The sequence below is a fragment of the Mustelus asterias genome, chromosome 6 (genome assembly GCF_964213995.1).
Source record: "Mustelus asterias chromosome 6, sMusAst1.hap1.1, whole genome shotgun sequence".
NCBI lineage: Eukaryota > Metazoa > Chordata > Chondrichthyes > Carcharhiniformes > Triakidae > Mustelus > Mustelus asterias.
Genome location: NC_135806.1, coordinates 9,072,942 through 9,098,884, shown reverse-complemented (window position 1 = coordinate 9,098,884; position 25,943 = coordinate 9,072,942). Strand labels below are relative to the sequence as shown.

At 45.5% G+C, this 25,943-nt stretch overlaps 2 protein-coding genes and 1 pseudogene across 2 annotated transcripts; all 3 read left to right on the top strand.

Moving 5' to 3' along the window:
* Positions 1 to 1,623: 1,623 nt before the first annotated feature.
* On the top strand, positions 1,624 to 7,978 carry LOC144495256 (solute carrier family 46 member 2-like). The gene is made up of 4 exons (XM_078215323.1): positions 1,624 to 2,755; positions 4,438 to 4,521; positions 5,711 to 5,867; positions 7,865 to 7,978. The coding sequence occupies exons 1-4, from the start codon at positions 1,624 to 1,626 to the stop codon at positions 7,911 to 7,913; spliced, it is 1,422 nt and encodes a 473-aa protein (XP_078071449.1). The 3' UTR covers positions 7,914 to 7,978.
* A 2,555-nt stretch (positions 7,979 to 10,533) lies between these two features.
* Positions 10,534 to 11,241, top strand: LOC144495238 (solute carrier family 46 member 2-like; annotated as a pseudogene).
* A 4,055-nt stretch (positions 11,242 to 15,296) lies between these two features.
* Positions 15,297 to 25,719, top strand: LOC144495257 (solute carrier family 46 member 2-like). Its single transcript, XM_078215324.1, has 4 exons — positions 15,297 to 16,583; positions 18,180 to 18,263; positions 20,404 to 20,560; positions 23,601 to 25,719. The coding sequence occupies exons 1-4, from the start codon at positions 15,458 to 15,460 to the stop codon at positions 23,623 to 23,625; spliced, it is 1,392 nt and encodes a 463-aa protein (XP_078071450.1). The 5' UTR covers positions 15,297 to 15,457; the 3' UTR covers positions 23,626 to 25,719.
* The last annotated feature ends 224 nt before the right edge of the window (positions 25,720 to 25,943 follow it).

The following is a 25,943-nucleotide window of genomic DNA, read 5'->3' as shown; positions in this document are numbered from 1 at the left end:
CTGTCATCCCAATGCGACACTGAACTCAGGTCCATCTTCTCCTCCAGGAGAAGCTCCAGATCCCACAGCCAAAGAAGAGCAGGGGAGTTCAACCTTTTTATTTTAAAGTTTATTTATTAGTGTCACAAGTAGGCTTACATTAACACTGCAATGAAGTTATTGTGAAAATCCCCTAGTAAATCTTGTCTGCACTCTTTCTAGTTTAATAATATCCTTTCTATAATAGGATGACTAGAACTAGCTGGCAACAAAGCCTGTCGACTGGCACTGCCATGGTGCCCAGTGGCTACAGCCGCTCGGCAACAAGTTCCAATGCTGGAAACAGCAACCGTGTTGTGAAGAAGAGTCGGGATGGACTCCGAACATTAACTCTGTTTCTCTCTCCACAGATGCTGCCAGACCTGCTGAGCTGGCCCTGCTCCTTCTCATTTCTATTTCTGATTTCCAGAATCCGCAGGATTTATTTACTCAGGCTATTTACAGTTTGGCCACTTCACAGGCAGAACCTCTCTCCCAAAGACAGGCCTTCAAAGCCAAGTGAAGAATTGCCCTCATAATTTGATTTTATTTTATTTGATTTATTATTGTCACATGTATTAGCATAAAGTGAAAAGTATTGTTTCTTGCACTATACAGACAAAGCATACCATTCATAAAGAAGGAAAGGAGAGAGTGCAGAATGCAGTGTTTCAGTTATAGCTAGGGTGTAGAGAAAGATCAACTTTATATTAGGTAGGTCCATTCAAAAGTCTGACTGCAGCAGCGAAGAAGCTGTTCTTGAGTCGGTTGGTACATGACCTCAGACTTTTGTATCTTTTTCCCGACGGAAGAAGGTGGAAGAGAGAATGTCCAGAGTGCATGAGGTCCTTAATTATGCTGGCTGCTTTTCCGAGGCAGTGGGAAGTGTAGACAGAGTCAATGGATGGGAGGCTGGTTTGCATGATGGATTGGGCTACATTCACGACCTTTAGTAGTTCCTTGCAGTTGGGATTGTTGCTGTGTACTCATCATCTCCCATAGCTGGAAAGATGCCAACACACATTCCACGCACACAAAACATATCAAATTTATATTTATTTTCAGTCTTCAGCAAGTCAAGATTTTATCCCACCGTAAGCACTGCCGTGCCTGATTAAAGTATCTCGGCAGATGTAGACTTCTCTGACACCAACTATCATCCTCTCTTTCCTTTAGTGACGGGGTATCATTTTCATCCCCCCCCCCACCCACCCCCCACACCCCCACCCCCCACCCCCTCCCCCCCCCCACCCCCCACCCCCCTGCACCCCCAACCTCACCGAGTGTTTCAACAAGGAAATCAGCAGCTCCAGCCCCCTGACTGCTTCATATCTGATCTAGAAACTGGCTTGACGAGTCCTATGGCTGGTGACTGCAACAGGCAAACATGACCAAGTTCAAAGAATTGGTTTGATCCTGGCAACCAACCAAGTGAGACTAGAGTTTCAGTCAGAAAGGGGGAAGTGCTGTTCTTCCGTGTTCACGTTAGGCATAAGGCAACCGTATCGAATTGACCCACAGGGATTGAGAAGCCTCCCCGACGTCCTCAAGCCTGGCTTGTTCTCTGGCTGTTCTGTTTCTCTACAATAGGCAGAGACAAAGAGAATGGAGATGTGTCAAGAGCTGTTCTCTCACATTGAGATTGTTGTCGGTTTGCACCAGATCGCCGGTGCTGTCTACGACACCTCTCTGTTGATGCTGGTCCACGAACGGTCCAATTGCACCTGTGCCAACTCTACAATATCCGGGAGCCAAGACCAGCAGCATGCAGCCATCTCTCGGTTCTACATGATCTACAACCTCTTGTTGGGGATTTCCTCTCTGTTGCCCACCTACTATCTGGGCAAACTGGGAGATCAGAAGTGCAGGAAGATCACCATTTGTGTGCCCTTGCTGGGGTACCTGGTGTCCAGGTCTCTGCTGCTCTTTGTCATCCTGTTCGACCTGCCCTTGGAGGTGATGTTTGCCACTGCTCTGATGAATGGCCTGAGTGGGGATTCGAGTGCTTTCTGGGCTGGGGTCATGGCTTTTGCCTCAGATGCGTCCACAGAGGAGAAGAGATCTATCCAACTGAACAGAGTTAAACTAGCCAGTGGTGTGTCTGCGATGATTGGAAGTATTGCATCCGGTCACCTCTTCATTTATTTCAAAATCTCACACGATCAGGGCACTGGGTTGATGGTCATTAGTTCTATTTGTTACATTTTCAGCTTTCTTTGCAGCTTCTGCTGTCTAAAATCGTCACCCCGACAAACACAGGGTGGATCTCATGGGCATGGCAGCCTGTTAGATGGAGAGCAGCAGAGAGACAACAATCAAGCTACTGATGAGATACAGCCAGAAAATGCAACTTGGGATGAAGATCAAAGTGAAAGGTCAAGGTTACTGGATAACCGGAACGATTCCAGGACTCGGGATAATCCTGGAGGTGACAGGTCGGTGGATAAAATCACCATCGCATTGCTCTTCGCAGCTGGGGTTTTGTATCAACTGGGGTTGAGAGGTGCATTGGATGTGCTGCCCATATTTGTCCTAAAGGACCCGCTGAGTTGGAATGCTGTCTGGGTCGGTTATGGCAATGCCACAGGGTACGCTATCTTCATCACCAGCTTCCTCGCAGTTGTCGCTTTTTCCAGATGGTTGAAGGACAATGACTTGATTGTGATGGGAATGCTGTCATTTTCCACTGGGATGCTAATCATGGCCTTTGTGAAGTGGACATTCCTGTATTTTATTGGTAAGTAACGTCATTGGCAGCCTTCTCAGTTTTTTCTGGACTAAACCACTGAGAGTCCAAGTCTTTTCTTCAATGTGTAATGTGTGTGTGTGTGTGCGGGGGGAAGGGGTGGATGGGATGGTTTTTGGAGCTTTTATTTTTAACCACAGGGAGAAAATGAGGAAAGTCTGGGAGAATTACAGAGCATTACAACCCATCCAGTTTCTGTTTAAGTCAACGAATCACAATCTGCTGCTCATTCCCTACACCTTTTACTAATCCTCTTTCTCAAGCATCCCATTTCCAATTACAGGATTGAAGGGACACAGCTTCAAAAATAGCTTCTGGAACCAAATTCCACATCAATCATCCTCTGCATAATGACATCGTCATAACTGTACCTTTACTTTGGAATTTTCTCACATTTCCACCATCCCCGTGTCATCCCAGTGGAAAGAACCTGGAACTATTTATCGTAAATCTTCATCATCTGGGTGGCCTCTACTGAATCATCCCCAACCTTCTCCATGCTGTTGAGTGAAACTCCAATTCACAGAACAAAGAATAAAGAAAATTGCAGCACAGGAACAGGCCCTTCGATCCTCCAAGCCTGCACCGACCATGTTGCCCGTCTGATCTAAAACCTCCTATCCTTCCGGGGACCATATCCCTCTATTCCCATCCTATTCATGTATTTGTCCAGACACCCTTGTGTGAGAGACACAATTCCTGGTGTCTCTCCTCATTACTGTAATATGTGACCTCTGATGACATCGTGTTAAATCTACATGGACTTCCCTCAATTATTTTATATTCTTCTAATTGGGGTCAAATTCAGGTCTGGTCCAAATTCAACATCCTGTCCTTGCCCTCCCTATTCCACATATCAATGGAAACTAAAGACTCTCTTTGCCCTATGACTAACCTTATGTATGTGCATTACCGCATTTGATTCGTACCATCTGCATATCTGCAAACCAAAATCCACTACTCAATTTAAAACCTTGTCATTTAAGGTACATCTCCTTTCCCTATTCTTGCTTCCAATGTGTATTGTCAATACTTTTAATGTATTGTACCCACGATTTGTCTGCACTTTTATGTTAAAGGCACTACATAAATGCATAAATGGACAGCATGGTGGCACAGTGGTTAGCACTGCTGCCTCACAGCTCCAGGGGCCAGGATTCAAATCCCAGCTTGTGTCACTGTCTGTCCAGAGCCTGCACATTCTCCCCGTGTCTGTGTGGGTTTCCTCCGGGTCCTCCAGTTTCCTCCCACAGTTCGAAAGATGTGCTGGTTAGGTGGATTGGCCACGCTAAATTCTCCCTCAGTGTACCCGAACAGGTGCCGGAGTGTGGCGACTAGGGGATTTTCACAGTAACTTCATCGCAGTGTTAATGTAAGCCTACTTGTAACACTAATAATTTTTTTTAAAAAGCATGGTAGCACAGTGGTTAGAGATAGATAGGTTCTTGATTAATAAGGGGATCAGGGGTTATGGGGAAAAGGCAGGAGAATGGGGATGCGAAAAATATCAGCCATGATTGAATGGCGGAGCAGACTCGATGGGCCGAGTGGCCTAATTCTGCTCCTATGTCTTATGGTCTTATAAAAGCATTTGAAAATAATATCGAAAGTGATACGAATAGTGCAATCAATGAAGTCACCACTTCCTCCTCATCCTGTTATTTATTTTGCAGCTCGAGCCCTGATGATTTTTGCCCTAATTCCACTGCCGACGATTCAATCTGTGATTTCTAAGCAGATAAAAGACACTTCGTATGGTTAGTATCTCAGATACTGCTAATCTTTGCAAAATATCAACTTGTGATGTGGTTACATTTCAGTCCCATTTATACAAGTTGATTTCTGCGTGATGTGATGCTGCTTTTATTCATTATACAGGTTCCTCTAACCCCTGAACATATGCTCAGCGTAACTACGAATTTGAAAAATGGGGGAAGCAAAACATTCAGTTGACCATCCTGCAATTACACTTGTGTGGGACTTGCCCGGGAGGTGATTCTCTTGATGTTCACTGGATTGATTCTTCAAAAAAAATTTTGTTTTAATTGTTCATGGGATGTGGGCATCACAGGTTGGGTCAGCATTTATTGCCCATCCCTGCCATGGGTCTGGAGTCACATGTAGGCCAGACCAGGTAACAACAGCAGATTTCCTTCCCTAAAGGACATTAGTGAATCAGGTGGGTTTTTCCAATAATCGACATGGTCATCATTAGACTTTTAATCCCAGATTTTTCTTGAACTCAAATTTCACCATCTGCCGTGGTGGGATTCAAACCCGTGTCCCCAGGTCATTACCCTGGGTCTCTGGATTACTAGTCCAGTGACAATACCACTGTGACACAGCCTCACCATTCCTGGGTTGAGAAATATCCTATGATTGGAGATTGAGTAGAATGTACTTGTAGGACGGGATTTTCCAGTCACGCTCGCCCTGAAACTGGAAAATCCCACCCAAGGCCAACAGACCTTTCTATGGTCCACCCCTCACCCGCTCCGATTCCCGTAGCGGGCGGAAAGGGAAAATTCACCCCATAATTTTGGGCGCTTAGAAGAATGAGGGGTGATCTCACTAAAACATTGAAGGGCTTGATGGAAAGGTGCTGGGAGGATGTTTCCCCCGGCTCGGAAACCTGGAACCAGGGGTCACAGTCTCCGAATGAGGGATGGGCCATTTAGGACTGAGGTGATGGGAAATTTCTTCACTCAAAGTGTTGTAATTCTTTAAAATTCTCTCCCCTGGCGAGCTGCGGATGCTCAGTTGTGAAGTAGATTCAAGACAGAGAATGAGAGCGTTTGGGTGTGAAGGGAATTGAGGGAGGCGGGAATTGTGCTGGAAAATAAAGTTGAGATAGATCATCGCCATGGTGTTATTGAATGGAGCAGATGAGGGACTGTGTGACCGAGTCTTGTTCCTATATCTTATGTTCTTTATTCTTATCTTAAGGGAAACCGCTTGCGAAACTTCAGATTTTACTAACGCTGGCAGGAATTGTTGCTTCAGTCGCCTTCCTCAATATTTACAACTCAACGCAAGACCAGTATCCTTCTGTCAGCTTTTATCTGTCTTCAGTCATCAGTTGCCTGGGTATCATTCCCATGATGTAAGCAAAATTAACATCACATTTGACATTCTGCTGTTGTATTTGCACTGAGGTCGATCATGTTGTTTTATCACGATGATACCTCTATTCCATTGGATTATGCAAAAAGAATAAGAGGAACTTGTGGGGGATGAGAATCCGAAATGTACACAGAGGCCACAGATTCGGTTTAACTTTTTCACAGCAAGTTATTGTGATCTGGAAAGCAACACCTGAGAAGGGGACGGGAGCAGATTCAATAGTAACTTTCAAAAGGAAGTTGTTTAAATGCTTGAAAGGGAAAACTATAGAGAGCTCTGAAGAAAGATCCGGGGAGGTGGAACCAACACTTCCAAAAAGCAGGGACAGGCTCAATGGGCTGAATGGCCTCCTTCTGCACTGTATACTTCAGTGGTAAATTCTCCAATCACACACTGTTGGGTTTAAAGGCACTGCAAATCACAAAAGCAAGGCAAGTTGCGGAAGACACTCTTTCTGGAGTAGGTTTCCGCATACTGGGAATCTGCACTAATTTCAGAAGAGGTCACATTCAGGGGCAGCACCAGGCATGCCTGGTGAGATCACCACACCGGACTACTTGCAAGTCTCCCAGCCGAAGAGATGTATGGGATCGGCACACCCCCATCCTACAACACAATCCTGGAACTATGTCACCGTTCCTTCACTGTCTCGCGATCAAAATCCTGGAACTCCCTCCCTAACAGCACTGTGGGTGCACCTACACCCCATGAACGGCAGCGATTCAAGAAGGCCGCTCACCACCACTTTCTCAAGGGCAATTGGGGAGCAGCAATAAATGTTGGCCTAGCCAGAGACACCCTCAGCCCATGAAAGATTTAAAATATCTAACCTCAGTTTCTGGCTCAATTTGGGCTGTGGTAGATATCATCAAAAAAGTGACACAATGTGCAAGATTACCTTTAATTGTCAGAGATAGCAGTGGTTTGAATTTTTTAAAGAGAATTACAGCCTAAGCTCCAATGATGGCAGGCAGGAAGGGTGCAGCTAATACTTGCTGTAAATGTGCTGCCCTCTCAATTAGAAAGTGTAAGAAATAGATATCCAGACAGCAGAAATCTAGAACTATCCCTCCAAAAAGCTGTGGATATTGAAGATGGGTCAACTGACATTTGAATGAGGTAAAGTTATCAAGGGGTATTGAGCAAATAGATGGGTAAGCAGAGTTGAAATGCAGATCAACACTGATCAATCTGTGGTGGGCGGCACAGTGGTTAGCACCACTGCCTCACAGCGCCTGGGACCTGGGTTCGATTCCCAGCTCGGGTCACTGTCTGTGCAGAGTCTGCACATTCTCCCCATGTCTGCGTGGGTTTCCTCAGGGTGCTCCAGTTTCCTCCCACAGTCTGAATGACGTGCTGGTTAGGTGCATTGACTGTAAAGATGCCGGAGTGTGGTGACTAGGGGAATTTCACAGCAACTTCATTGCAATGTTAATGTACTTGTGACCAATAAATTAACTTTATCAATCATAGAATTCCTATAGTGCAGAAAGAGGCCATTCGGTCCATTGAGTCTTCATTGATCCTCCAACAGAGCAATTTACCCAAACCCTTTCCCCGTAACCCCACATATTTACCCCGCTAATCCACCTAAACTGCACATCTTTGGACTGTGGGAGGAAACCAGAGCATCCGAAGGAAACCCACGCAGACACGGGGAGAACGTGCAGACTCCACACAGACAGTGACTCAAGCCGGGAATCAAACCTGGGTTCCTGGTGCTGTGAGGCAGCAGTGCTAACCACTGTGACACCGTGCCACCCAAGATATAAGTGAATTGCAGAACACGCTCCAGGCGTTAAAAGGTTTCTTCCCTTTCCTATAATTTCCATTTGACAAACTTTTTCTATTTCTAAAATTCCGCCAGTTGTGGGGTTTTCCGTTGCACAGGAGATGAGTGAATGTAGAATTAAAAATTGGAACATGTTCCTCCTGTTATTAGCGATAGATTTGTAACATGTTTTATTTCATTCACAGCTTTGTGGAACGCAGATTGTCCAATCCACCCGGATTTCCAGGATACTGATGTGAAACCCAGACACAAGAGATGTGAAAAAAGGAACACACTCATAGTTCAAAACTATTGTCACAAAAAAAAACAAAGCCAAATGATTTAATCTCAGGAAGGGCCGTTGCAAGTGTATTAAGCACCTTGGGTGACAATCAGTTTTGCACCCTCTGCCACTCCGACTCAGAATTAACTTTCCAAAAATGAATAGTGTCTCAGTGTGAATAAAAAATCCTGCATTTATAATTAAAGATTCATATTACCTGATAGAGGAGAATATTATGAGGCTGACTATACATCCTCATTGTTCTATATTTTTCATAGGATATGTATCAGATGAAATGGGCGGCACGCTAGCACAGCGGTTAGCACTGCTGCTTCACAGTGCCAGGGACCCGGGTTCGATTCCCGGCTTGGATCTCTGTCTGTGTGGAGTTTGCACGTTCTCCCCGTGTCTGCGTGGGTTTCCTCCGGGTGCTCCGGTTTCCTCCCACATTCTGAAAGGCGTGCTGGTTAGGGTGCATTGACCCGAACAGGCGCCGGACTGTGGCGACTGGGGAAATTTCACAGTAACTTCATTGCAGTGTTAATGTCAGCCTTACTTGTGACTAATAAATGATAAATAAATAAATGTGTGCTATAATGTGCAATATTCTGTGTTTCTGCAACTAGGTGAAATTATGTGGTATTTACACAATCAACAATCATTACGATACAGCGGGCCAGATTAAATTACCTCCTTCGATATTATTTAATGGTCCGCAATTTTAAAATAGTCATGTAAATGTACAAATTTGTAAAATGAAAGCAAATTATTGCAGATGCTGGAATCAGAAAAAAGGAACAAGAAGCGCTGGAAAATCTCAGCAGGCCTGACAGCATCTGTGGAGAGAGAATAGAGCCAATGTTTCGAGTCGATGACCCTTCATCAGAGCTAAAGAGAATAGGAAACAGAATGTGATTTATCATTTGTAAAGTTGTCGCATGAACAGAATGAGGAACGTAACATGAAATTGTGGGAAAAACGATATAAAATCTACATGGAAAACCAGGCCGATTCCGGGGATGGCGGGACTGATGTATGAGGAGAGATTGACTAGGTTAGGATTGTTTTCGCTGGAGTTCAGACGAATGAGAGGGGATCCCATAATTATAAAATTCTAACAGGACTAGACAGGATAGATGCAAAGAGGATGTTCCCGATGGTGGGAGAATCCAGAACCAGGGGTCACAGTCTGAGGATTCGGGGTAGACCATTTAGGACGGAGGTGAGGAGACATTTCTTCACCCAAAGAGTGGTGAGCCTGTGGAATTCATTACCACGGGAAGTAGTTGATGCCAAAATATTGAATGTATTCAAGAGGCGGCTGGATATAGCACTTGGGGCAAATGAGATCAAAGGTTATGGGGAGAAAACAGGATTAAGCTATTGAGTTGGATGATCAGCCATGATAATGAATGGCGGAGCAGGCTCGAAGGGCCAAATGGCCTCCTGCTCCTATCTTCTATGTTTCTATAAATAGTTGGTACATCACTTGGCATCTCATAACATTCAGGGCGATGGGCCAAGTGCTGGTAAATGGGATTAGGGGGTAGATCAGGTGTTTCACACATGTTAGAGCAGACTTGATGGGCTGAAGGGCCTCTTCTGCACTGTATGATTCGATGTGGATATATATCAATAAAGCCAGACCTTTCAGTCAAACTGCTGAAGCCTGTTTATTTGCTTATGTAGTTTTATCAATATTTCATTCAGTTTTTTTTGCCACCTGCCATAATTGCCACTCTAGGTGATCACTTAGTTTAACTTGTGGTGGCACTGACACTGATCTCAGGCTGTTTCTGCTGAAGAGTCTACACCTTCATGTTCCACAGGACCAGGCCAGGAAGCTTTGTCAAGTCTACTTCTGCCTCATCATTTACGATGATTTGCAAACTCCACTGCTCCAAGTTCCTTGAATGGTTAAATGGAAATGGTCGAATGATTCAGGTTTTTCGATGTCCAGATCAACAACAATCTGTCCTGGTCCCTCCACACTGACGCTATAGTTAAGAAAGCTCAACAATGCCTCTACTTTCTCAGGAGGCTAAGAAAATTCAGCATGTCCACGAAGACTCTTACCAATTTTTACAGATGCACCATAGAAAGCATTCTTTCTGGTTGCATCACAGCTTGGTATGGCTCCTGCTCTGCCCAAGACCGCAAGAAACTACAAAGGGTTGTGAACGTATCCCAGTCCATCACGCAAACCAGCCTCCCATCCATTGACTCCATCTACACTTCCCGCTGCCTGGGAAAAGCAGCCAGCATAATCAAGGACCCCACGAAGCCCGGACATACTCTCTTCCATCTTCTTCTGTCGGGGAAAAGATACAAAAGTCTGAGGTTGCATACCAACTGACTCAAGAACAGCTTCTTCCCTGCTGCCATCAGACTTTTGAATGGACCTACCATATATTAAGCTGATCTTTCCCCACCTCCTAGCTATGACCATCACACTACATTCTACACCCTCTCCTTTCCTTCTCCCCTATGTATTATATGAACGGCCTGTTTCGTCTGTATAACGCACAAGAAACAAACAATTTTCACTGTATACCAATACATGTGACAATAATAAATCAAATCAAAACCAGAATGACCCCATTCACTGGTCTGAGATCTATCTGACTGAACAGAGTTGAGTTTACCTACGGTGTAGCTGGGCTGATTGGGAATATCGCATCTGGTCACCACTTTGACCATTTCAAAATCTCACAGGGCGAGAGAGGCTGGGCTGATAGTCTGCAGTTCTATTTTTTACACTTTCAGTTTACTTTGTAGCATCCTGGGCCTAAAGCCATCACCCACACAAACACAAAGTGGACCTCACAATATGGCAGCCTGTTAGATGAAGGACATCAGGAAAGTGAGGACCAAGATACTGATGAGCTAGAGTCAGAAAATGCAACTTGGGATGAAGGTCAAAGTGAAAGGTCAAGGTTACTGGATAACCGGAACGATTCCAGGACTTGGGATAATCCTGGAGGTGACACGTCGGTGGATAAAATCACCATCGCATTGCTCTTCGCAGCTGGGGTTTTGTATCAACTGGGGTTGAGAGACATATTGGATGTGCTGTCCATATTTGTCCTAAAGGACCCGCTGAGTTGGAATGCAGTCTGGGTCGGTTATGGCAATGCCACAGGGTACGCTATCTTCATCACAAGCTTCGTCGCAGTTGTCGCTTTTTCCAGATGGTTGAAGGACAATGACTTGATTGTGATGGGAATGCTGTCATTTTCCACTGGGATGCTAATCATGGCCTTTGTGAAGTGAACATTCCTGTATTTTATTGGTAAGTAACGTCATTGGCAGCCTTCTCAGTTTTTTCTGGACTAAACCACTGAGGGTCCAAGTCTTTTCTTCAATGTGTAATGTGTGTGTGTGTGCGGGGGGAAGGGGTGGATGGGATGGTTTTTGGAGCTTTTATTTTTAACCACCGGGCGAAAATGAGGAAAGTCTGAGAGAATTACAGAGCATTAAAACCCATCCAGTTTCTGTTTAAGTTAACGAATCACAATCTGCTGCTCATTCCCTACACCTTTTACTAATCCTCTTTCTCAAGCATCCCATTTCCAATTACAGGATTGAAGGAACACAGCTTCAAAAATAGCTTCTGGAACCAAATCTCACATCAATCATCCTCTGCATAATGACATCATCATCACTGTACCTTTACTTTGGAATTTTCTCACATTTCCACCATCCCTGTGTCATCCCAGTGGGAAGAACCTGGAACTATTTATCGTAAATCTTCATCATCTGGGTGGCCTCTACTGAATCATCCCCAACCTTCTCCATGCTGTTGAGTAAAACCCTCATTATTGTAATACGTGACCTCTGGTGACATCGTGTTAACTCTACATGGACTTCCCTCGTTTATTTTATCTTCTAATTGAGGACGCGTTCAGGCCTGGTCCAAGTTCAACATCCTGTCCTTGTCCTTCTATTCCTCTCGATACATAGCTAAGGATTCTATTTCGGTCAATGACCAGGCAGCAAGGTGGCACCGTGGTTAGCGCTGTTGCCTCATAGCTCCAGAGACCTGGGTTCGATTCCCAGTCTTGGGTTACTGTCTGTGTGGAGTCTGCACATTCTCCCCGTGCCTATGTGGGTGCTCCAGTTTCCTCCCACAGTCCAAAGATGTGCAGGTTAGGTGCATTGCCTATGCTAAATTCCCCCTAGTGTCCTGGGATGCATAGGTTAGAAGGATTCATGGCGTTAATATGTGAGGTTACGGGGATAGGGCCTAGGTAGGATTGTTGTCGGTGCTGACCTGATAGACTGAATGGCCTCCTTCTGCACTGTAGGGATTCTATGATTCTTACCTGTCTTTAGGTGCCTTGTATATCTGCAAGCCAAAGTTCACACCTCCATTTAAAATCTTGTTATTTAAGATATATCTCCTTTCCCTATGTCTTGCTTGTAAAATATTGCGTCACACAGGGAGGTGACGGCGTAATCCCAAGGTCCAGAATAATGCTCCGGGTTCGATTCCCACCAATGGTAGATGGTGAAATTTGAATCCAACAAAAACCTGGAATTAAAAGTCTAAGACTATTTCCTCGGGTGGATGGAGCTATTACAAGGGGGCATAACTATAGGGTTCGTGGTGGGAGATATAGGAAGGATATCAGAGGTAGGTTCTTTACGCAGAGAGTGATTGGGGTGTGGAATGGACTGCCTGCAGTGATAGTGGAGTCAGACACTTTAGGAACATTTAAGCGGTTATTGGATAGGCACATGGAGCACACCAGGATGATAGGGAGTGGGATAGCTTGATCTTGGTTTCAGATAAAGATCGGCACAACATCATGGGCCGAAGGGCCTGTTCTGTGCTGTACTGTTCTATTCTATAATGATGACAATTAAACCAATGTTTATTGTTGTAAAAACTCATCTGGTTCACTAACGTTCTTCAAGGAAGGTAAGCTCATGTCCTTGCCTGACCCGGCTGTATGTCACTCCAGATCCACAGCAATGCGGTTGACTCTTAACTGCTCTCTGAAATGGATGAGCAGTTCAAGAGCCATTAGCGATGAGCAACAAATGCTGGCCCAGCCAGCGATGCCCACATCCCATGAATTGGTTAAAAATAACATTTTATGGATTCTGTATTTTATGTTCTATTTTACCTTCATATCTTTATTAAAGCTTTCTATATGTTGTATGAAACTGTGTGATCCATGTGCTGTTGTACAGATGAAAGCATTCATATAATAGCTTGAAAAATATATATACCAGGCGGGTTTGGGCACTGCCAGTCTCAAGGACTGCTCTGCCAGATACTTCCTCCAACCACCCCACCACACCCACGGGACATCCCTTCTCAATGCACCATGTACCAACAACCGGATGGCACTATGGACCATTTGTGCCCAGAGCTCTAGGGACTGAACTTGCCCTCCTCAATGCTAATCGCTCTGGTGATGATGCCCCAGCCTTCCTCTAAGGGCACGCAGCCCCAGCACAGGGCTGTTGAATGTAGTGGAGAACTCAGCTGTCACCCTCACATACCTGGTCCCCATGAACTTGGCGCAATATTCGAACGGGCTCAACATGTACCATTCAGTTCCAACTTCAATTCCCTAACCACCTTTCAATTGCTGTTTTGCCAATGCACAACATTCAGCATCATTCGTGATTCCCTACATACTGAAGCAGTCCATGTCCATATGCAGCAAGACCTGGACAACATTCAGGATTGGGCTGATAAGTGGCAAATAACATTCGTGCCACACAAGTTTTCAAAGTTTAAAGTTTAAGTTTATAGTTTATTTATTTGTGTCACAAGTAGGCTTACATTAACACTGCAATGAAGTTACTGTGAAAATCTCCTAATCGCCACACCCTGGCGCCTGTTCGAGTACACTGAGAGAGAATTTAGCATGGCTGATGCACCTAACCAGCACGTCTTTTGGAGCGTGGGAGGAAACCGGAGCACCCGGAGAAAGCCCACGCAGAAACGGGGAGAACGTGCAAACTCCGCACAGACAGTGACCCAAGGTTGTAACTGAACCCGGGTCCCTGGCGCTGCGAGGCAGCAGTGCCAACCACTGTGCCACCGTGCCAGGCAATGACCATCTCCACAAGAAAAGCTTTGAACCATCTCCTCCTGGCATTCCACAGCTTTGAGGGAAGTAAATTAGCAAGGCTACAGGGATAAAATGGAAAAATGGTACTGACTAGGCAACATTACAGAGAGCCAGCATGGAACTGATGGGCCAAATTGCCTCCTTTTGTTGTGTTACGATTCTAATATTACTGTTGAATCCCCAACTATAACATCCTGGGATTTAGCATTGACCAGAAACTGAACTGGTCCAACCTTATAAATACTGTAGTTGCAAGAGCAAATCAGTGGCTGAGAATTCACCTCCTGACTCCACAAAGCCTATCCACCATCTACAAGCTTGGGTCACTCGCCTCTTGACTGGGTGAGTGTAGCTCCATCAACACTCAAGAGGTTTGCCACCATGCAGTATAAAGCAGCTTATTTGACTGCATAAACCAACTCAAACATTTGTTTCTTCCGCCACTGACACACAGTGGCAGCAGTGTGTACCATCTACAAGATGCACTGCAGCAACTCAGCAAGCCTCCTTAAGAGCACCGTTCAAAGTTGTGACCTCTACCACATAAAAGGACAAGGGCATCAAATACAGAGACAGCACGGTGACACAGTGGCTAGCACTGCTGCCTCACAGTGCCAGGGACCCAGGTTCGATTCCTGGCTTAGGTCACTGTCCGTGCGGAGTTTGCACATTCTCCCTGTGTCTGCGAGGGTTTCCTCCTACAGTCCAAAGATGTGCGGGTTAGGTCGATGGTACACACTGCTGCCACGGTTTCCTCCTACAGTCCAAAGATGTGCGGGTTAGGTGGATTGGCCATGCTTAAATTTCCCCTTCGTGCCAGGGGGACCAGCTAGGGTAATGTATGGGGATAAGCCCTGGTGGGATTGTGGTCTGTGCAGACTCGATGGGCCGAATGGCCTCTTTCTGCACTGTAGGGTTTCTATGATACATGGGAACACCACCAACTGCAATTTCCTTTCCTAGGAAAGGAGGCAAATAATAAAAATTAAATAAAGAGCAATTTTAACATCATGGTGTTAGTGGCATTGTGGTGTGATCATTGGGGGCATTAACACATTGCAACATCGCTAAAAAAATTTTTTAAATGATTCTTCAAATAAGGTGCTTTCCCCACAGGTTCTAACTCTATCCCGCAGAAACATTACCCTGTCAGACTGAAATCTTGAACACTGCCAGTCGGTACAGCACTGCACAGCTACAGCACAGTCTGGAACTGTTCCGGCTCCAGCAACAATCAACCAAGTGAGGCAATCGAGTGAATCAGAATTCGGGAAGTGCAGCTCTTCCGTGTTCAAGTTAAGACCGAAGACTCTTTCCAGCCGCTCCCCAGTGACCGAGGGGATCCCCTGACATCCTCAGGCCAGTGAAAAGGGGCCATTTCTGGGCGTTTTGCTACAAAAGATAAACAGGCAGAGGCAAAGAGAATGGAGATGTGTCGAAATCTCTTCTCTCACATCGAGATCGTTGTCGGTTTGCACCAGATTGCCGGTGCTTTCTATGACACCTCTCTGTTAATGTTGGTCCAGGGACGCTCCAATTCCACCTCTGCCAACTCCACAGTACCTGCGAGCCAAGACCAGCAGCAAGGGGCCATCTCTCGGTTCTACATGATCTACAACCTCCTGCTGAGTATGACCCCTCTGCTTTTCACCTTCTTCCTGGGCAAACTGGGAGATCAGAAGTCCAGGAAGATCACCATTTGTGTGCCCTTGCTGGGGTACCTGGTCTCCAGGTCTCTGCTGCTCTTGGTCATCTTGTTTGATTGGCCCTTGCAGGTGATGTTTGCCACCGCTCTGCTGAATGGCCTGAGCGGGGGTTTTACCGCTTTCTGGCCAGGGGTCATGGCTCTTGCCTCAGACACATCCTCAGAGGAGAAGAGGTCTATCAGGCTGAACAGAGTTGAACTTACCTATGGGGTGGCTGGGATGATTGGGAGTATTGCATCTGGTCACCTCTTTATCCACTTCAAAATCTCACAGGACCAGGGGGCCGGGCTGATGGTGTGTAGTTGTATTTTTTACTTTTTGACCTTACTTTGTAGCATCCTGGGTCTACAATCATCACCCAGACAAGCACAAGGTGGACCTCAAGGATATGGCAGCCTGTTAGACCAAGGACAGCAGGAAAGTGACTCACAAACCACCAGTGAGGTTGAGTCAGAGAATGCAACTTGGAATCAAAGTCAAAGGTCTAGGTTACTGGATAACCAGGACAACCCAATGACTCAGGGTAATCCTGGGAGCAACAGGTCGGTGGATAAGATCGCAATCGCACTGCTCTTCACCGCTGCGGTTTTGTATGAACTGGGGGTGAGTGGGGGAGTAGATGTGCTGCCCATATTTGTCCTAAAGGACCCGCTGAGTTGGAATGCAGTCTGGGTCGGTTATGGCAACGCCACAGGGTACGCTATCTTCATCACCAGCTTCCTCGCAGTTGTCATTTTTTCCAGATGGTTGAAGGACACTTCCTTGATTGTGATGGGAATGCTGTCATTTTCCATTGGGATGCTAATCATGGCCTTTGTGATGCGGACTTTCCTGTATTTTGTTGGTAAGTAATTGTCATTGGCAGCTTTTTGCTGAACTAAGTGTTGAAGTTTTATTATCTATTGTGGAATAAAAGGAGGGAGGGGACTTGTAGCTTTTACTGTTAACTACTGACAGAAACTCAAAGAATTATTGGGCATTACAATCCACTGCTTTTCTTTATCCAAACAGTCGAATCACAATCTCCTCTTTATTCTCTGCACCATTTAATATTCCTATTTCTTAAGCATCTAATTTCCGTAGACAGAATTGGAGGAACACAGCTTCAAAAATAGATTTTGGCACCAAATTTCACATCAATCATCCTCTGCACAATAACATCTTCATAAATTTATCTTTACTTTTGGATTTTTCTGAAATTTCTACCATCCCCGTGTCATCTCACCAGCCAGTGAAAGCAACCGGGTACTATATTTTCACCAAATCGGCAACATGTGGGTGACCTTTATTTTACCATCCTCGATCTTCTCACTGCTATTAAGGAAATTCCTTGTGTCTCCCCTCATAAGCTCCAACACGTGACCTCTGGTGACATCTTATTAAATTGACATGTAATTCCCACATTTATTTTATATTCTTCCAAAGGTCTGGTCCAAGTTCCTTCCAATCCTTGCCCTTGTATTCTACCTGTTAAGGCAGATCTAACAATCCTGTTTGCCTTGTTAATGAACTTACCGACTTGCATTGTCACTGTTACGTGATCTGTATACCTGCAAACCAAAATCCACTGCCCCGTTTAAAATATTGTCATTTTGGGAACATCGCCTTTCCCAGTTGTTCCTCCCAAAATGTATTGTGTCACATTTTATGTATTGTATCTGCATATCTATGTTGAAGGCATTATACAAATATAAATCAGTTATAAAAGCAAATTACTGCGGATGCTGGAATCTGAAACCAAAAGAGAAAATGCTGGAAAACCTCAGCAGGTCTGGCAGCATCTGTAAGGAGAGAAAAGAGCTGTCATTTCAAGTCCAGATGACCCTTTGTCAAAGCCAGTTAGTTATAAGTCAGCTATAAGGCAGGGATAGGGTAGATTCAGAAAGAATGTTCCCTATGGTGGGGGAGTCCAGAACTAGGGGTCAAAGTTTAAGGATAAGGGGTAAACCTTTTTAGAACTGAGGTGAGGAGAAATTTCTTCACCCAAAGGGTCGTGAATGTGTGGAATTCACTCCCACAGAAAGTAGTTGAGGCCAAAACATTGTCTGATTTCAAGAAGAAATTAGATATAGCTCTTGGGGCTAAAGGAATCAAGGGATATGGGGGGAAGGGGAATCAGGATATTGAATTCGATAATCAGCCATGATCAAAATGGATGGCGGAGCAGGCTCAAAGGGCCGAATGGCCTCCTCCTGCTTCTAGTTTCTATGTTCCTCTGATGCTGTGTCATCCATGCAATGTTGTAGAGCTGAAAGTATTCCTATAACAGTTTGAAAACAATATCAAAAGTGAGATGAGTTTGACGATTGAGAGTTTAAATCATGTAATTGTTGATAAGGATCATCAACAGCAGATGCCTAGTCTGTAATGAACAGCCGCAATCACATTAGCACTTACTGAAATGACTAACCACTTCCGCCTGCTATCTGTTATCTTACAGCCCGAGCTGTGATGATTTTCGCCCTTATTCCGCTGGCTACAATACGATCTGTGATTTCCAAACAGATAAAAGACACTTCATATGGTTAGTATCTCAGATTCTGCTAATCTTTGCCCGTTTACAAAATGTCACCTTGTGCTCTGGTCACTTTTCATTAATACAAATAAAATAAAAACTTTAACGAGCTAATTTATTGATGTGGTGTGAGACTACATTCTTTCTCATTATGGAAGTTCCTCTAATCCACACAGTATCCCTGAACTAAATCTGGGAACATAGTGACTGTCCGAGCTTTCAACACTGCAAAGGGCCTGAGACTTCTGGATCTCTTCCTTTCCCAAAGATAGTTCCTGGCGCAATTATAGCCAGACATGTCTCCATTACTTGCCTGCCATCTGGAAGCTTTTGACCAAAACTTGATTACAATCAGAGGCTGGGGGACTTATAGCCAAACCCATCTGGCCAGAACATGATGGGATTGGGTCAAATAAGGGGAGGTGATGGCCTAGTGGTACAGTGCAGCCCCATTGTAACGCGATGGTTGGGGGTCCATAAAATGTTATTGCGAATGTTATCGGGGTCGCGCTAACTCAGTGTCGCGCTAAATCACTAAACCGGAAAGAGCAAAAAAAAAGGGTCCAATGATTCATCGCGTCATATCCGATTTCGCACTAAATCGGGGCGCGTAAAATCGGGGTTCCACTGCATTATCGTGAGCCTATTAATCCAGAAACTCAGCTAATGTTCTGGGGACCTGCGTTCAAATCCCGCCAGATGGTGGAATTTGAATTCAATAAAAAATATCTGGAATTAAGAATCTACTGAGGATGATGAAACCATTGTCAATTGTCGGAAAAACCCGTCTGGTTCGCTAATGTCCTTTAGGGAAGGAAATCTGCCATCCTTACCTGGTCTGGCCGACGTGAGACTCCAGAGCCACAGCAATATGGTTGACTCTCAACTGCCCTCAGGCAATTAGGGATGGGCAATAAATGCTGGCCAGCCAGTGACACCCATGTCCCACGAATGAATAAAAAATAGTGGAGAGTAAAAGCAGTCAGAGTTCCACCTGATAGCATCCATTTACCCTCGGTCAATATTTCCCCCAGCTTACCTTTGAAGATTTGAATTAACTCCATAATATCTTTGTATGACCATCTTCCCATAGAGCCCTATGTAAATAGGCTATAGGTTATGATACTTATGCTCTGCATAGCTACATAGCAATGAAGCTCAGTATTAGAATCTTTCAATTGTATTTGTGAATGATAGACTTACCCTGAAGGAGATTAAATGGACACTTACTCGATTGATTCCTGGGTGAGAGATTCCTATGATTGGAGATTGAGTAGAATAGACTTATGGGATGGAATTTTTCCACCCCACCCACCACGGGAATCATAGCAGGTGGGACATGGACCATGCAAAGGTCCGTTGACCTCGGGTGGGATTTTCTGGTCTTCGGGCGATCGCAGCTGGAAAATCCCGCCCATAATCTCTGGAGTCCAGAAGAATGAGAGGTGATCTCACTAGAACATTGAGGGGTTTGACAGGAGTAGATGCTGGGAGGATGTTTCCCCCTGGCTGGGAGACCTAGTAACAGCGGTCACAGTCTCAGAATGAGAGTTTGGCCATGTAGGATGGCATGGTGGCACAGTGGTTAGCACTGCTGCCTCTCAACGCCAGGGACGTGGGTTCAATTCCTGGCTTGGGTCACTGTCTGTGTGGAGTTTGCACATTCTCCCTGTGACTGCGTGGGTTTCCTCCGGGTGCTCCTGTTTCCTTCCACAATCCAAAAATGTGTGAGTTAGGTGGATTGGCCATGCTAAATTGCCCTTTAGTGTCAGAGAGACTAGCTAGGATAAATGCATGGGGTCATGGGGATAGGGCCTCGGTGGGATTATGGTTGGTGCAGACTTAAAGGGCCGAATGGCCTCCTTCTGCACTGTAGGGATTCTATGATTGAGGTGAGAAGAAATTTCTTCACTCAAAGAGTTGTAAATCTTTAAAATTCTCTCCCCTGGCGAGCTGTGGATGCCCAGTTGTGAAGTAGATTCAAGACAATGAGGGCGTTTGGGTGTGAAGGGAATTGAGGGAGGCGGGAATTATGCTGGAAAATAAAGTTGAGATAGATCATCGCCATGGTGTTATTGAATGGAGCAGATGAGGGACTGTGTGACCCAGTCTTGTTCCTATATCTTATGTTCTTTATTCTTATTTTAAGGGAAACCGTTTGCGATACTTCAGATTTTACTAACGCTGACAGGAGTTGTTGCTTCAGTCACCTTCCTCAATATTTACAACTCAACGCAAGACCAGTATCCTTCCGTCAGCTTTTGTCTGTCTTCAGTCATCAGTTGCCTGGGTATCATTCCCATGATGTAAGCAAATTAACGTCACAAACATATTTGAAGATCTACTGCTGTTGTTGCACTAAAGTTAAAAAATGTCACTGAGGAATCAATGGGGGCGGCACGTTGGCACAGTGGTTAGCACTGCTGTCTCACAGCGCCAGGGACCCAGGTATGGGCGGCACAGTGGCACAGTGGTTAGCACTGCTGCCTCACAGCGCCAGGGACCCGGGTATGGGCAGCACGGTGGCACAGTGGTTAACACTGCTGCCTCACAGCGCCAGGGACCCGGGTATCAGCGGCACGGTGACACAGTGGTTAGCACTGCTGCTTCACAGCGCCAGGGACCCGGGTATGGGTGGCACGGTGGCACAGTGGTTAGCACTGCTGCCTCACAGCGCCAGGGACCCGGGTTCGATTCCGGCCTTGGGTCACTGCCTGTGTGGAGTTTGCACATTCTCCCCGTGTCTGCGTGGGTTTCCTCCGGGTGCTCCGGTTTCCTCCCACAATGTGAAGGATGTGCTGGTTAGGGTGCATTGGCCATGCTAAATTCTCTCTCAGTGTACCCGAACAAGCGCTGGAGTGCGGCGACTAGGGGATTTTCACAGTAACTTCATTGCAGTGTTAATGTAAGCCGACTTGTGACACGAGTGAAATAAAAAGATCAAAAATAACTTGAAGTGGTGTGATGGTGGTGTAGTGGTCTTGTCACTGGACTGTTAATCCGGTGGCCTCGGCTAATGCTCTGTGGACATGGGTTCAATTCCCACTACTGCTGGTCGAATTTAAATTCACTCGATCAAATCTGGAATTGAAAGTCGATTACAATTGCTGTAAAAAGGTATCTGGTTGAATAATGTGCTTCAGGGAGATGGGAGCAGATTGTAAAGTCTTGAAAGGAAGAACACAGAGTGGGGGTTCCCAAACTGGGTTCAATGGTTGGTCTGGCCATGGGTCCCGAGAAAGGCTGGGGCCGATGGGGCCCAGGGGAGAGTGAATGGGTGTGGGTAGAGGAGAGGAGGAACACCCATTTTAGAAACACATTATCAAACCCTGACAAGATAGGAACAAATTTCAAATAAAATGAAGGGTGCAAATGCCTCGCAACAGTCCCAAGCTTTAATTTATTAAACTGTGGGTGAGGGAATGCGTGTGGGTGAGTGCTCCCGTTAAAAATAACAAAATGAAAGTAAGACTTGGAAGTACTTATTGAATAACAGAACTTTCTAATACAATAAATGTATTCATATAAGACATGGTCCACAGATACGAGAAAATGCAGAGAAAATTCTTGATGATAGCCATGATGTGGAGATGCCGGCATTGGACTGGGGTGGGCACAGTAAGAAGTCTCACAACACCAGGTTAAAGTCCAACAGGTTTATCTGGTAGCACGAGCTTTCGGAGCGCTGTCTCTTCATCGCCTGATGAAGGAGCAGCGCTCCGATAGCTCGTAATTCCAAATAAACCTGTTGGATTTTAATCTGGTGTTATGAGGCTTCTTACTTGATGATAATGGATGGAAGAAAAACAAAGCAGGAAAAGGGAAAGATTATTCAGAGAGGAACTGCCTCTGAAACGGTTTCTAAAAAGGGCCGGTTCAATTGGTTTAGTTATATAAAAAAAGGGGATGGCACTATGGTTAGCATTGCTGCCTCATTGTGCCAGGGACCCGGGTTCAATTCCCGGGTTTGGGTCACTGTCTGTGTGGGGTTTGCACATTCTCCCCGTGTCTGCGTGGGTTTCCTCCGGGTGCTCCGGTTTCCTCACATAGTCTGAAAGACATGCTGGTTAGGTTAGACTCCAAGGGGGTGGAGTCCTCTCAGGCAGAAGACAGCCAGAAGTCATGTAGAAAACATGTAGGGACTGGGGCAGGTGGGGTTGCTCCAGGGTAATCGGGGTTTGCCGGCCTCTGTACAGTTTTTCCTTGTTATTAAAAATCTGTTGTGTTTCTGACGGGGTCGGTAAACATGCATCATTACAGCAATGTAAGCTGAAATGTTGCACTGTTAGTTGGAAGAGAGCAACAGAGCGTTAGCCATTGGGGTTGAAGGAGGTAGGGTGAGAATGTGCTGTAGGGACGGGTTTTAACTCCACGCGGTTTCCTGATATAGCCAGAAACTATCTCACAGCCCACCATGTTTGTGTCACCAAACAACTATATTCAGTTTGAGCTTTCACTTCCATTTCCCCATTCACAAAAAATGGAATTCAATCTACAAATGAAAGATCATGAAACTTCACGTGTGACCTTCTCGTGGAAAATAAACACTAAAGGAGCAAGGATGGAGGTGGTTTGAATTTTGTAAGGAATAAAAAGGCCCTCGCTCCCACTCTGAGGGGAGGAAAGTGTGCAGGTAATACTTGCCAGAAGTCCACCACACTGTAAACCGTAAAAAAACAAACAGCAGAAATCTAGGACCGTCCCTCCAAAACGTTGTGGATGTTGATGAGGGATCCACTGACTTCAATTGAAAGGTGAAGCTTTCCAATGGATCTTAGTTGCAGCTTGGAGTAATAAATGCTGGGAATGCATCTGATAAAATTATCAAGGGCAATGGAGCAAAAGTGGGTGATTGAAGTTGAGATTAACCCGTGGGTGGCACGGTGGTTAGCACTGCTGCCTCACAGCGCCAGGGACCCAGGTTTGATTCTGGCCTTAGATGATTGTGTGGAGTTTGCACATTCTCCCCTGGTGTCTGCGTGGGTTTCCTCCGGGTGCTCCAGTTTCCTCCCACAGTCCAAAGATGTGCGGGTTAGGAGGAAGTAATGAGATGGACAAGTGGGGTTACGGGATTGGGGTGGAGGAATGGGCCTGGCTAAGATGTTCTCTGTCAGAGAATCGGCCTCTTTTGTACTGTAGTGGTTCTATGATTCTATGAACCTTGATGTAATTGAGTGACAAGCTGAAGAGGTCAATGTTTTGTTTCCTATGACTGACATTTGCCGCGCTGTTTTCATTTTCAGAAGCACAACCGGCTAAATTCTGAAGGAAATATGTGAAAGCAGGATAGAAACTTATCAATTTGCTCTTGCTGTAGATTTGTAACACGTTCTATTTCACTTGTAGCATCGTGGAGCGTAGATTGTTGTGACCAGCCACGTTTCCGGGATACCGATGTGAGACGCAGACACAAGAGATATGAAAAAGAAACATTACGTAGCTCAAAATCACCGCAGCAAGAAAAAAGCACAGGCGGATGACTTAATCTCGGGCTATTTTTGTCAAAATAAAAAATGTGCCCAATCCTGTTGCTAGGTGGTTCAGTCGACCTCCCCTCTGGCCCATCTCTTCGCATCATTTATTATCCAACCCGCCACCTCCCCTGCTCCAAGCCTCACCTCCCAAAGGCATTCTCACCCAATCGTCTGAAAGGTTTCAGGTTGGTTTCAATGTTATGCACAGTGCCAATGCCATCCTGGACAAAGACATGTTAGTTGGGAAGTCTTACAATACATTGGCCTGGATTTGCATGGGTTGAGTGGTTGGCGTGGACAAGTTGGGCCGAAGGACCTGATTCCGTGCTGTATATCTCTAGACTCTATGACATGTGCCAGAGCCAGGGTCAGTGTAGAAATGGACAGAGATGGGTGGGACAGTGGTTAGCACCGCTGCCTCACAGTGCCAGGGGCTCGGGTTCAGTTCCGGCCTTGGGTCACTGTCTGTGCGGAGTTTGCACTTTTTCCCCATGTCTGCATAGGTTTCCTCCGGGTGTTCCGGTTTCCAGTGCTGGTTGGGTGCATTGGCTATGCTAAATTCTCCCTCAGTGTTCCCAAACAGGCACTGGATTGTGACAACTAGGGGATTTTCACAGTAACTTCATTGCACTGTTAATGTAAGTCTACTTGTGACACTAGTAAAATAAAAACTTTTGGCACATTCTCCCCGCGTCTGTGTAGGTTTCCTCCGGGTGCTCCCACAGTCCTAAAATATGCGGGTTAGGTTGATTGGCTATGCTAAATTGCCCCTTGGTGTCCCAGGATGTGTAGGTTAGGAGGATTAGCAGGGTCGATACATGGGGTTACTGGGATAGGGCCTGGGTGGGATTGTTGTCGGTACCACACCCTATAACACACCCTGCTTCACTACATTAGTAAGGGCGGTATGGTGGCACAGTGCTTAGCACAGCACCAGGGACCCAGGTTCAATTCCAGCCTCGGGTCACTGTCTATGTGGAGTTCGCATGTTCTCCCTGTGTCTGCGTGGGTTTCCTCCAGTCCCACAGTCCAAAGATGTGTGGGTTAGGTCGTTTGGCTATGCTAAATTGCCTCTTGTCAAGGGGTCTAGCAGTGTAAATACGTGGAGTTACAGGGATAGGGCCTAGGTGGGATTGTTGTCGGTGCAGGCTCGATGGGCCGAATGGCCTCCTTCTGCACTGTGGGTATTCTATGATTCAACCTAGGACAGAGTCAGCTCCATACATGTACTCAGTATTATATAAATGTACATAGTTAGGAGTTGTTAATAAAGCGTCGGTGTTAATATGTTCAATATTACAAAGCGCACTTCATGGCGTCCGAAGCAGGAATCTTCATGCACATCTACAGTGAAATGTGGAACCCCATCCAGGACAGTGTGCCCAGAGGTTCCACAAGCTTCACTGTATTGGAAATTTGTAATGAACTCAGCCTTGAAAAGCATACAAGGCCTTAGAGACGCACTGCGTACTGACTAGATTCCCACTAGACACACCAGCAAAAGTCAGACCTGCTGCATTCTAGTGTTAAGTGAACAGTGTGGTAACTCGCAATTGCTGCCAACCTCTCTGGAATTGAGATTTTAATTTTACAACTGCAAAGCAACAGGCGGCACAGTGGTTAGCACTGCTGCCTCAAAGCGCCAGGGACCCAGGTTCGATTCCCGGCTTGGCTCACTGTACGGAGTCTGAACATTCTCCCAGGTTTGCTCCGATTTCCTCCCACAGTCTGAAAGATGTGCTAATTAGGTGCATTGGCCGTGCTAAATTCTCCCTCAGTGTCCCCGAACAGGCGCCGGAGTGTGGCGACTAGGGGATTTTCACAGCAGCTTCATTGCAGTGTTAATGTAAGCCGACTTGTAACATTAATAAATAAATAAGCTTTCTGAATGTAATATTTTTTAAACATAATTTTAATCTTTTCTTTGTTTCGTTTTTATTCTTTACACTCTGTATGTGATTTTTACAATGAATTAAAGATTCTAAAATACACTTCCTGGTTTAGGTTTTGTATGAGTGAGGTTATAAATTGTAACGGTCATTAACAATAAGCATCATTTCATCATTACCGACTGCAAAATCAAAATCCAACTCTTTCCACCTCTCGTTGTATTTGGTGTGATTGCACTCATAGCGTTTTCCCTCCACTGCACTCAGTGGGATTGTCCAGAAAGGATTCTATTCCTATCTGGATTTATACAGCTCGCACTGCTCCA

Bases quoted from the DNA above. Each gene is read 5' to 3' on its own strand.
- LOC144495257 (XM_078215324.1), top strand. From the start codon at position 15,458: ATGGAGATGTGTCGAAATCTCTTCTCTCACATCGAGATCGTTGTCGGT. The intron at 16,584-18,179 runs GTAAGTAATTGT...GTTATCTTACAG, and splicing joins GACTTTCCTGTATTTTGTTG to CCCGAGCTGTGATGATTTTC. The intron at 18,264-20,403 runs GTTAGTATCTCA...TCTTATTTTAAG, and splicing joins GATAAAAGACACTTCATATG to GGAAACCGTTTGCGATACTT.
- LOC144495256 (XM_078215323.1), top strand. From the start codon at position 1,624: ATGGAGATGTGTCAAGAGCTGTTCTCTCACATTGAGATTGTTGTCGGT. The intron at 2,756-4,437 runs GTAAGTAACGTC...TTTATTTTGCAG, and splicing joins GACATTCCTGTATTTTATTG to CTCGAGCCCTGATGATTTTT. The intron at 4,522-5,710 runs GTTAGTATCTCA...TCTTATCTTAAG, and splicing joins GATAAAAGACACTTCGTATG to GGAAACCGCTTGCGAAACTT.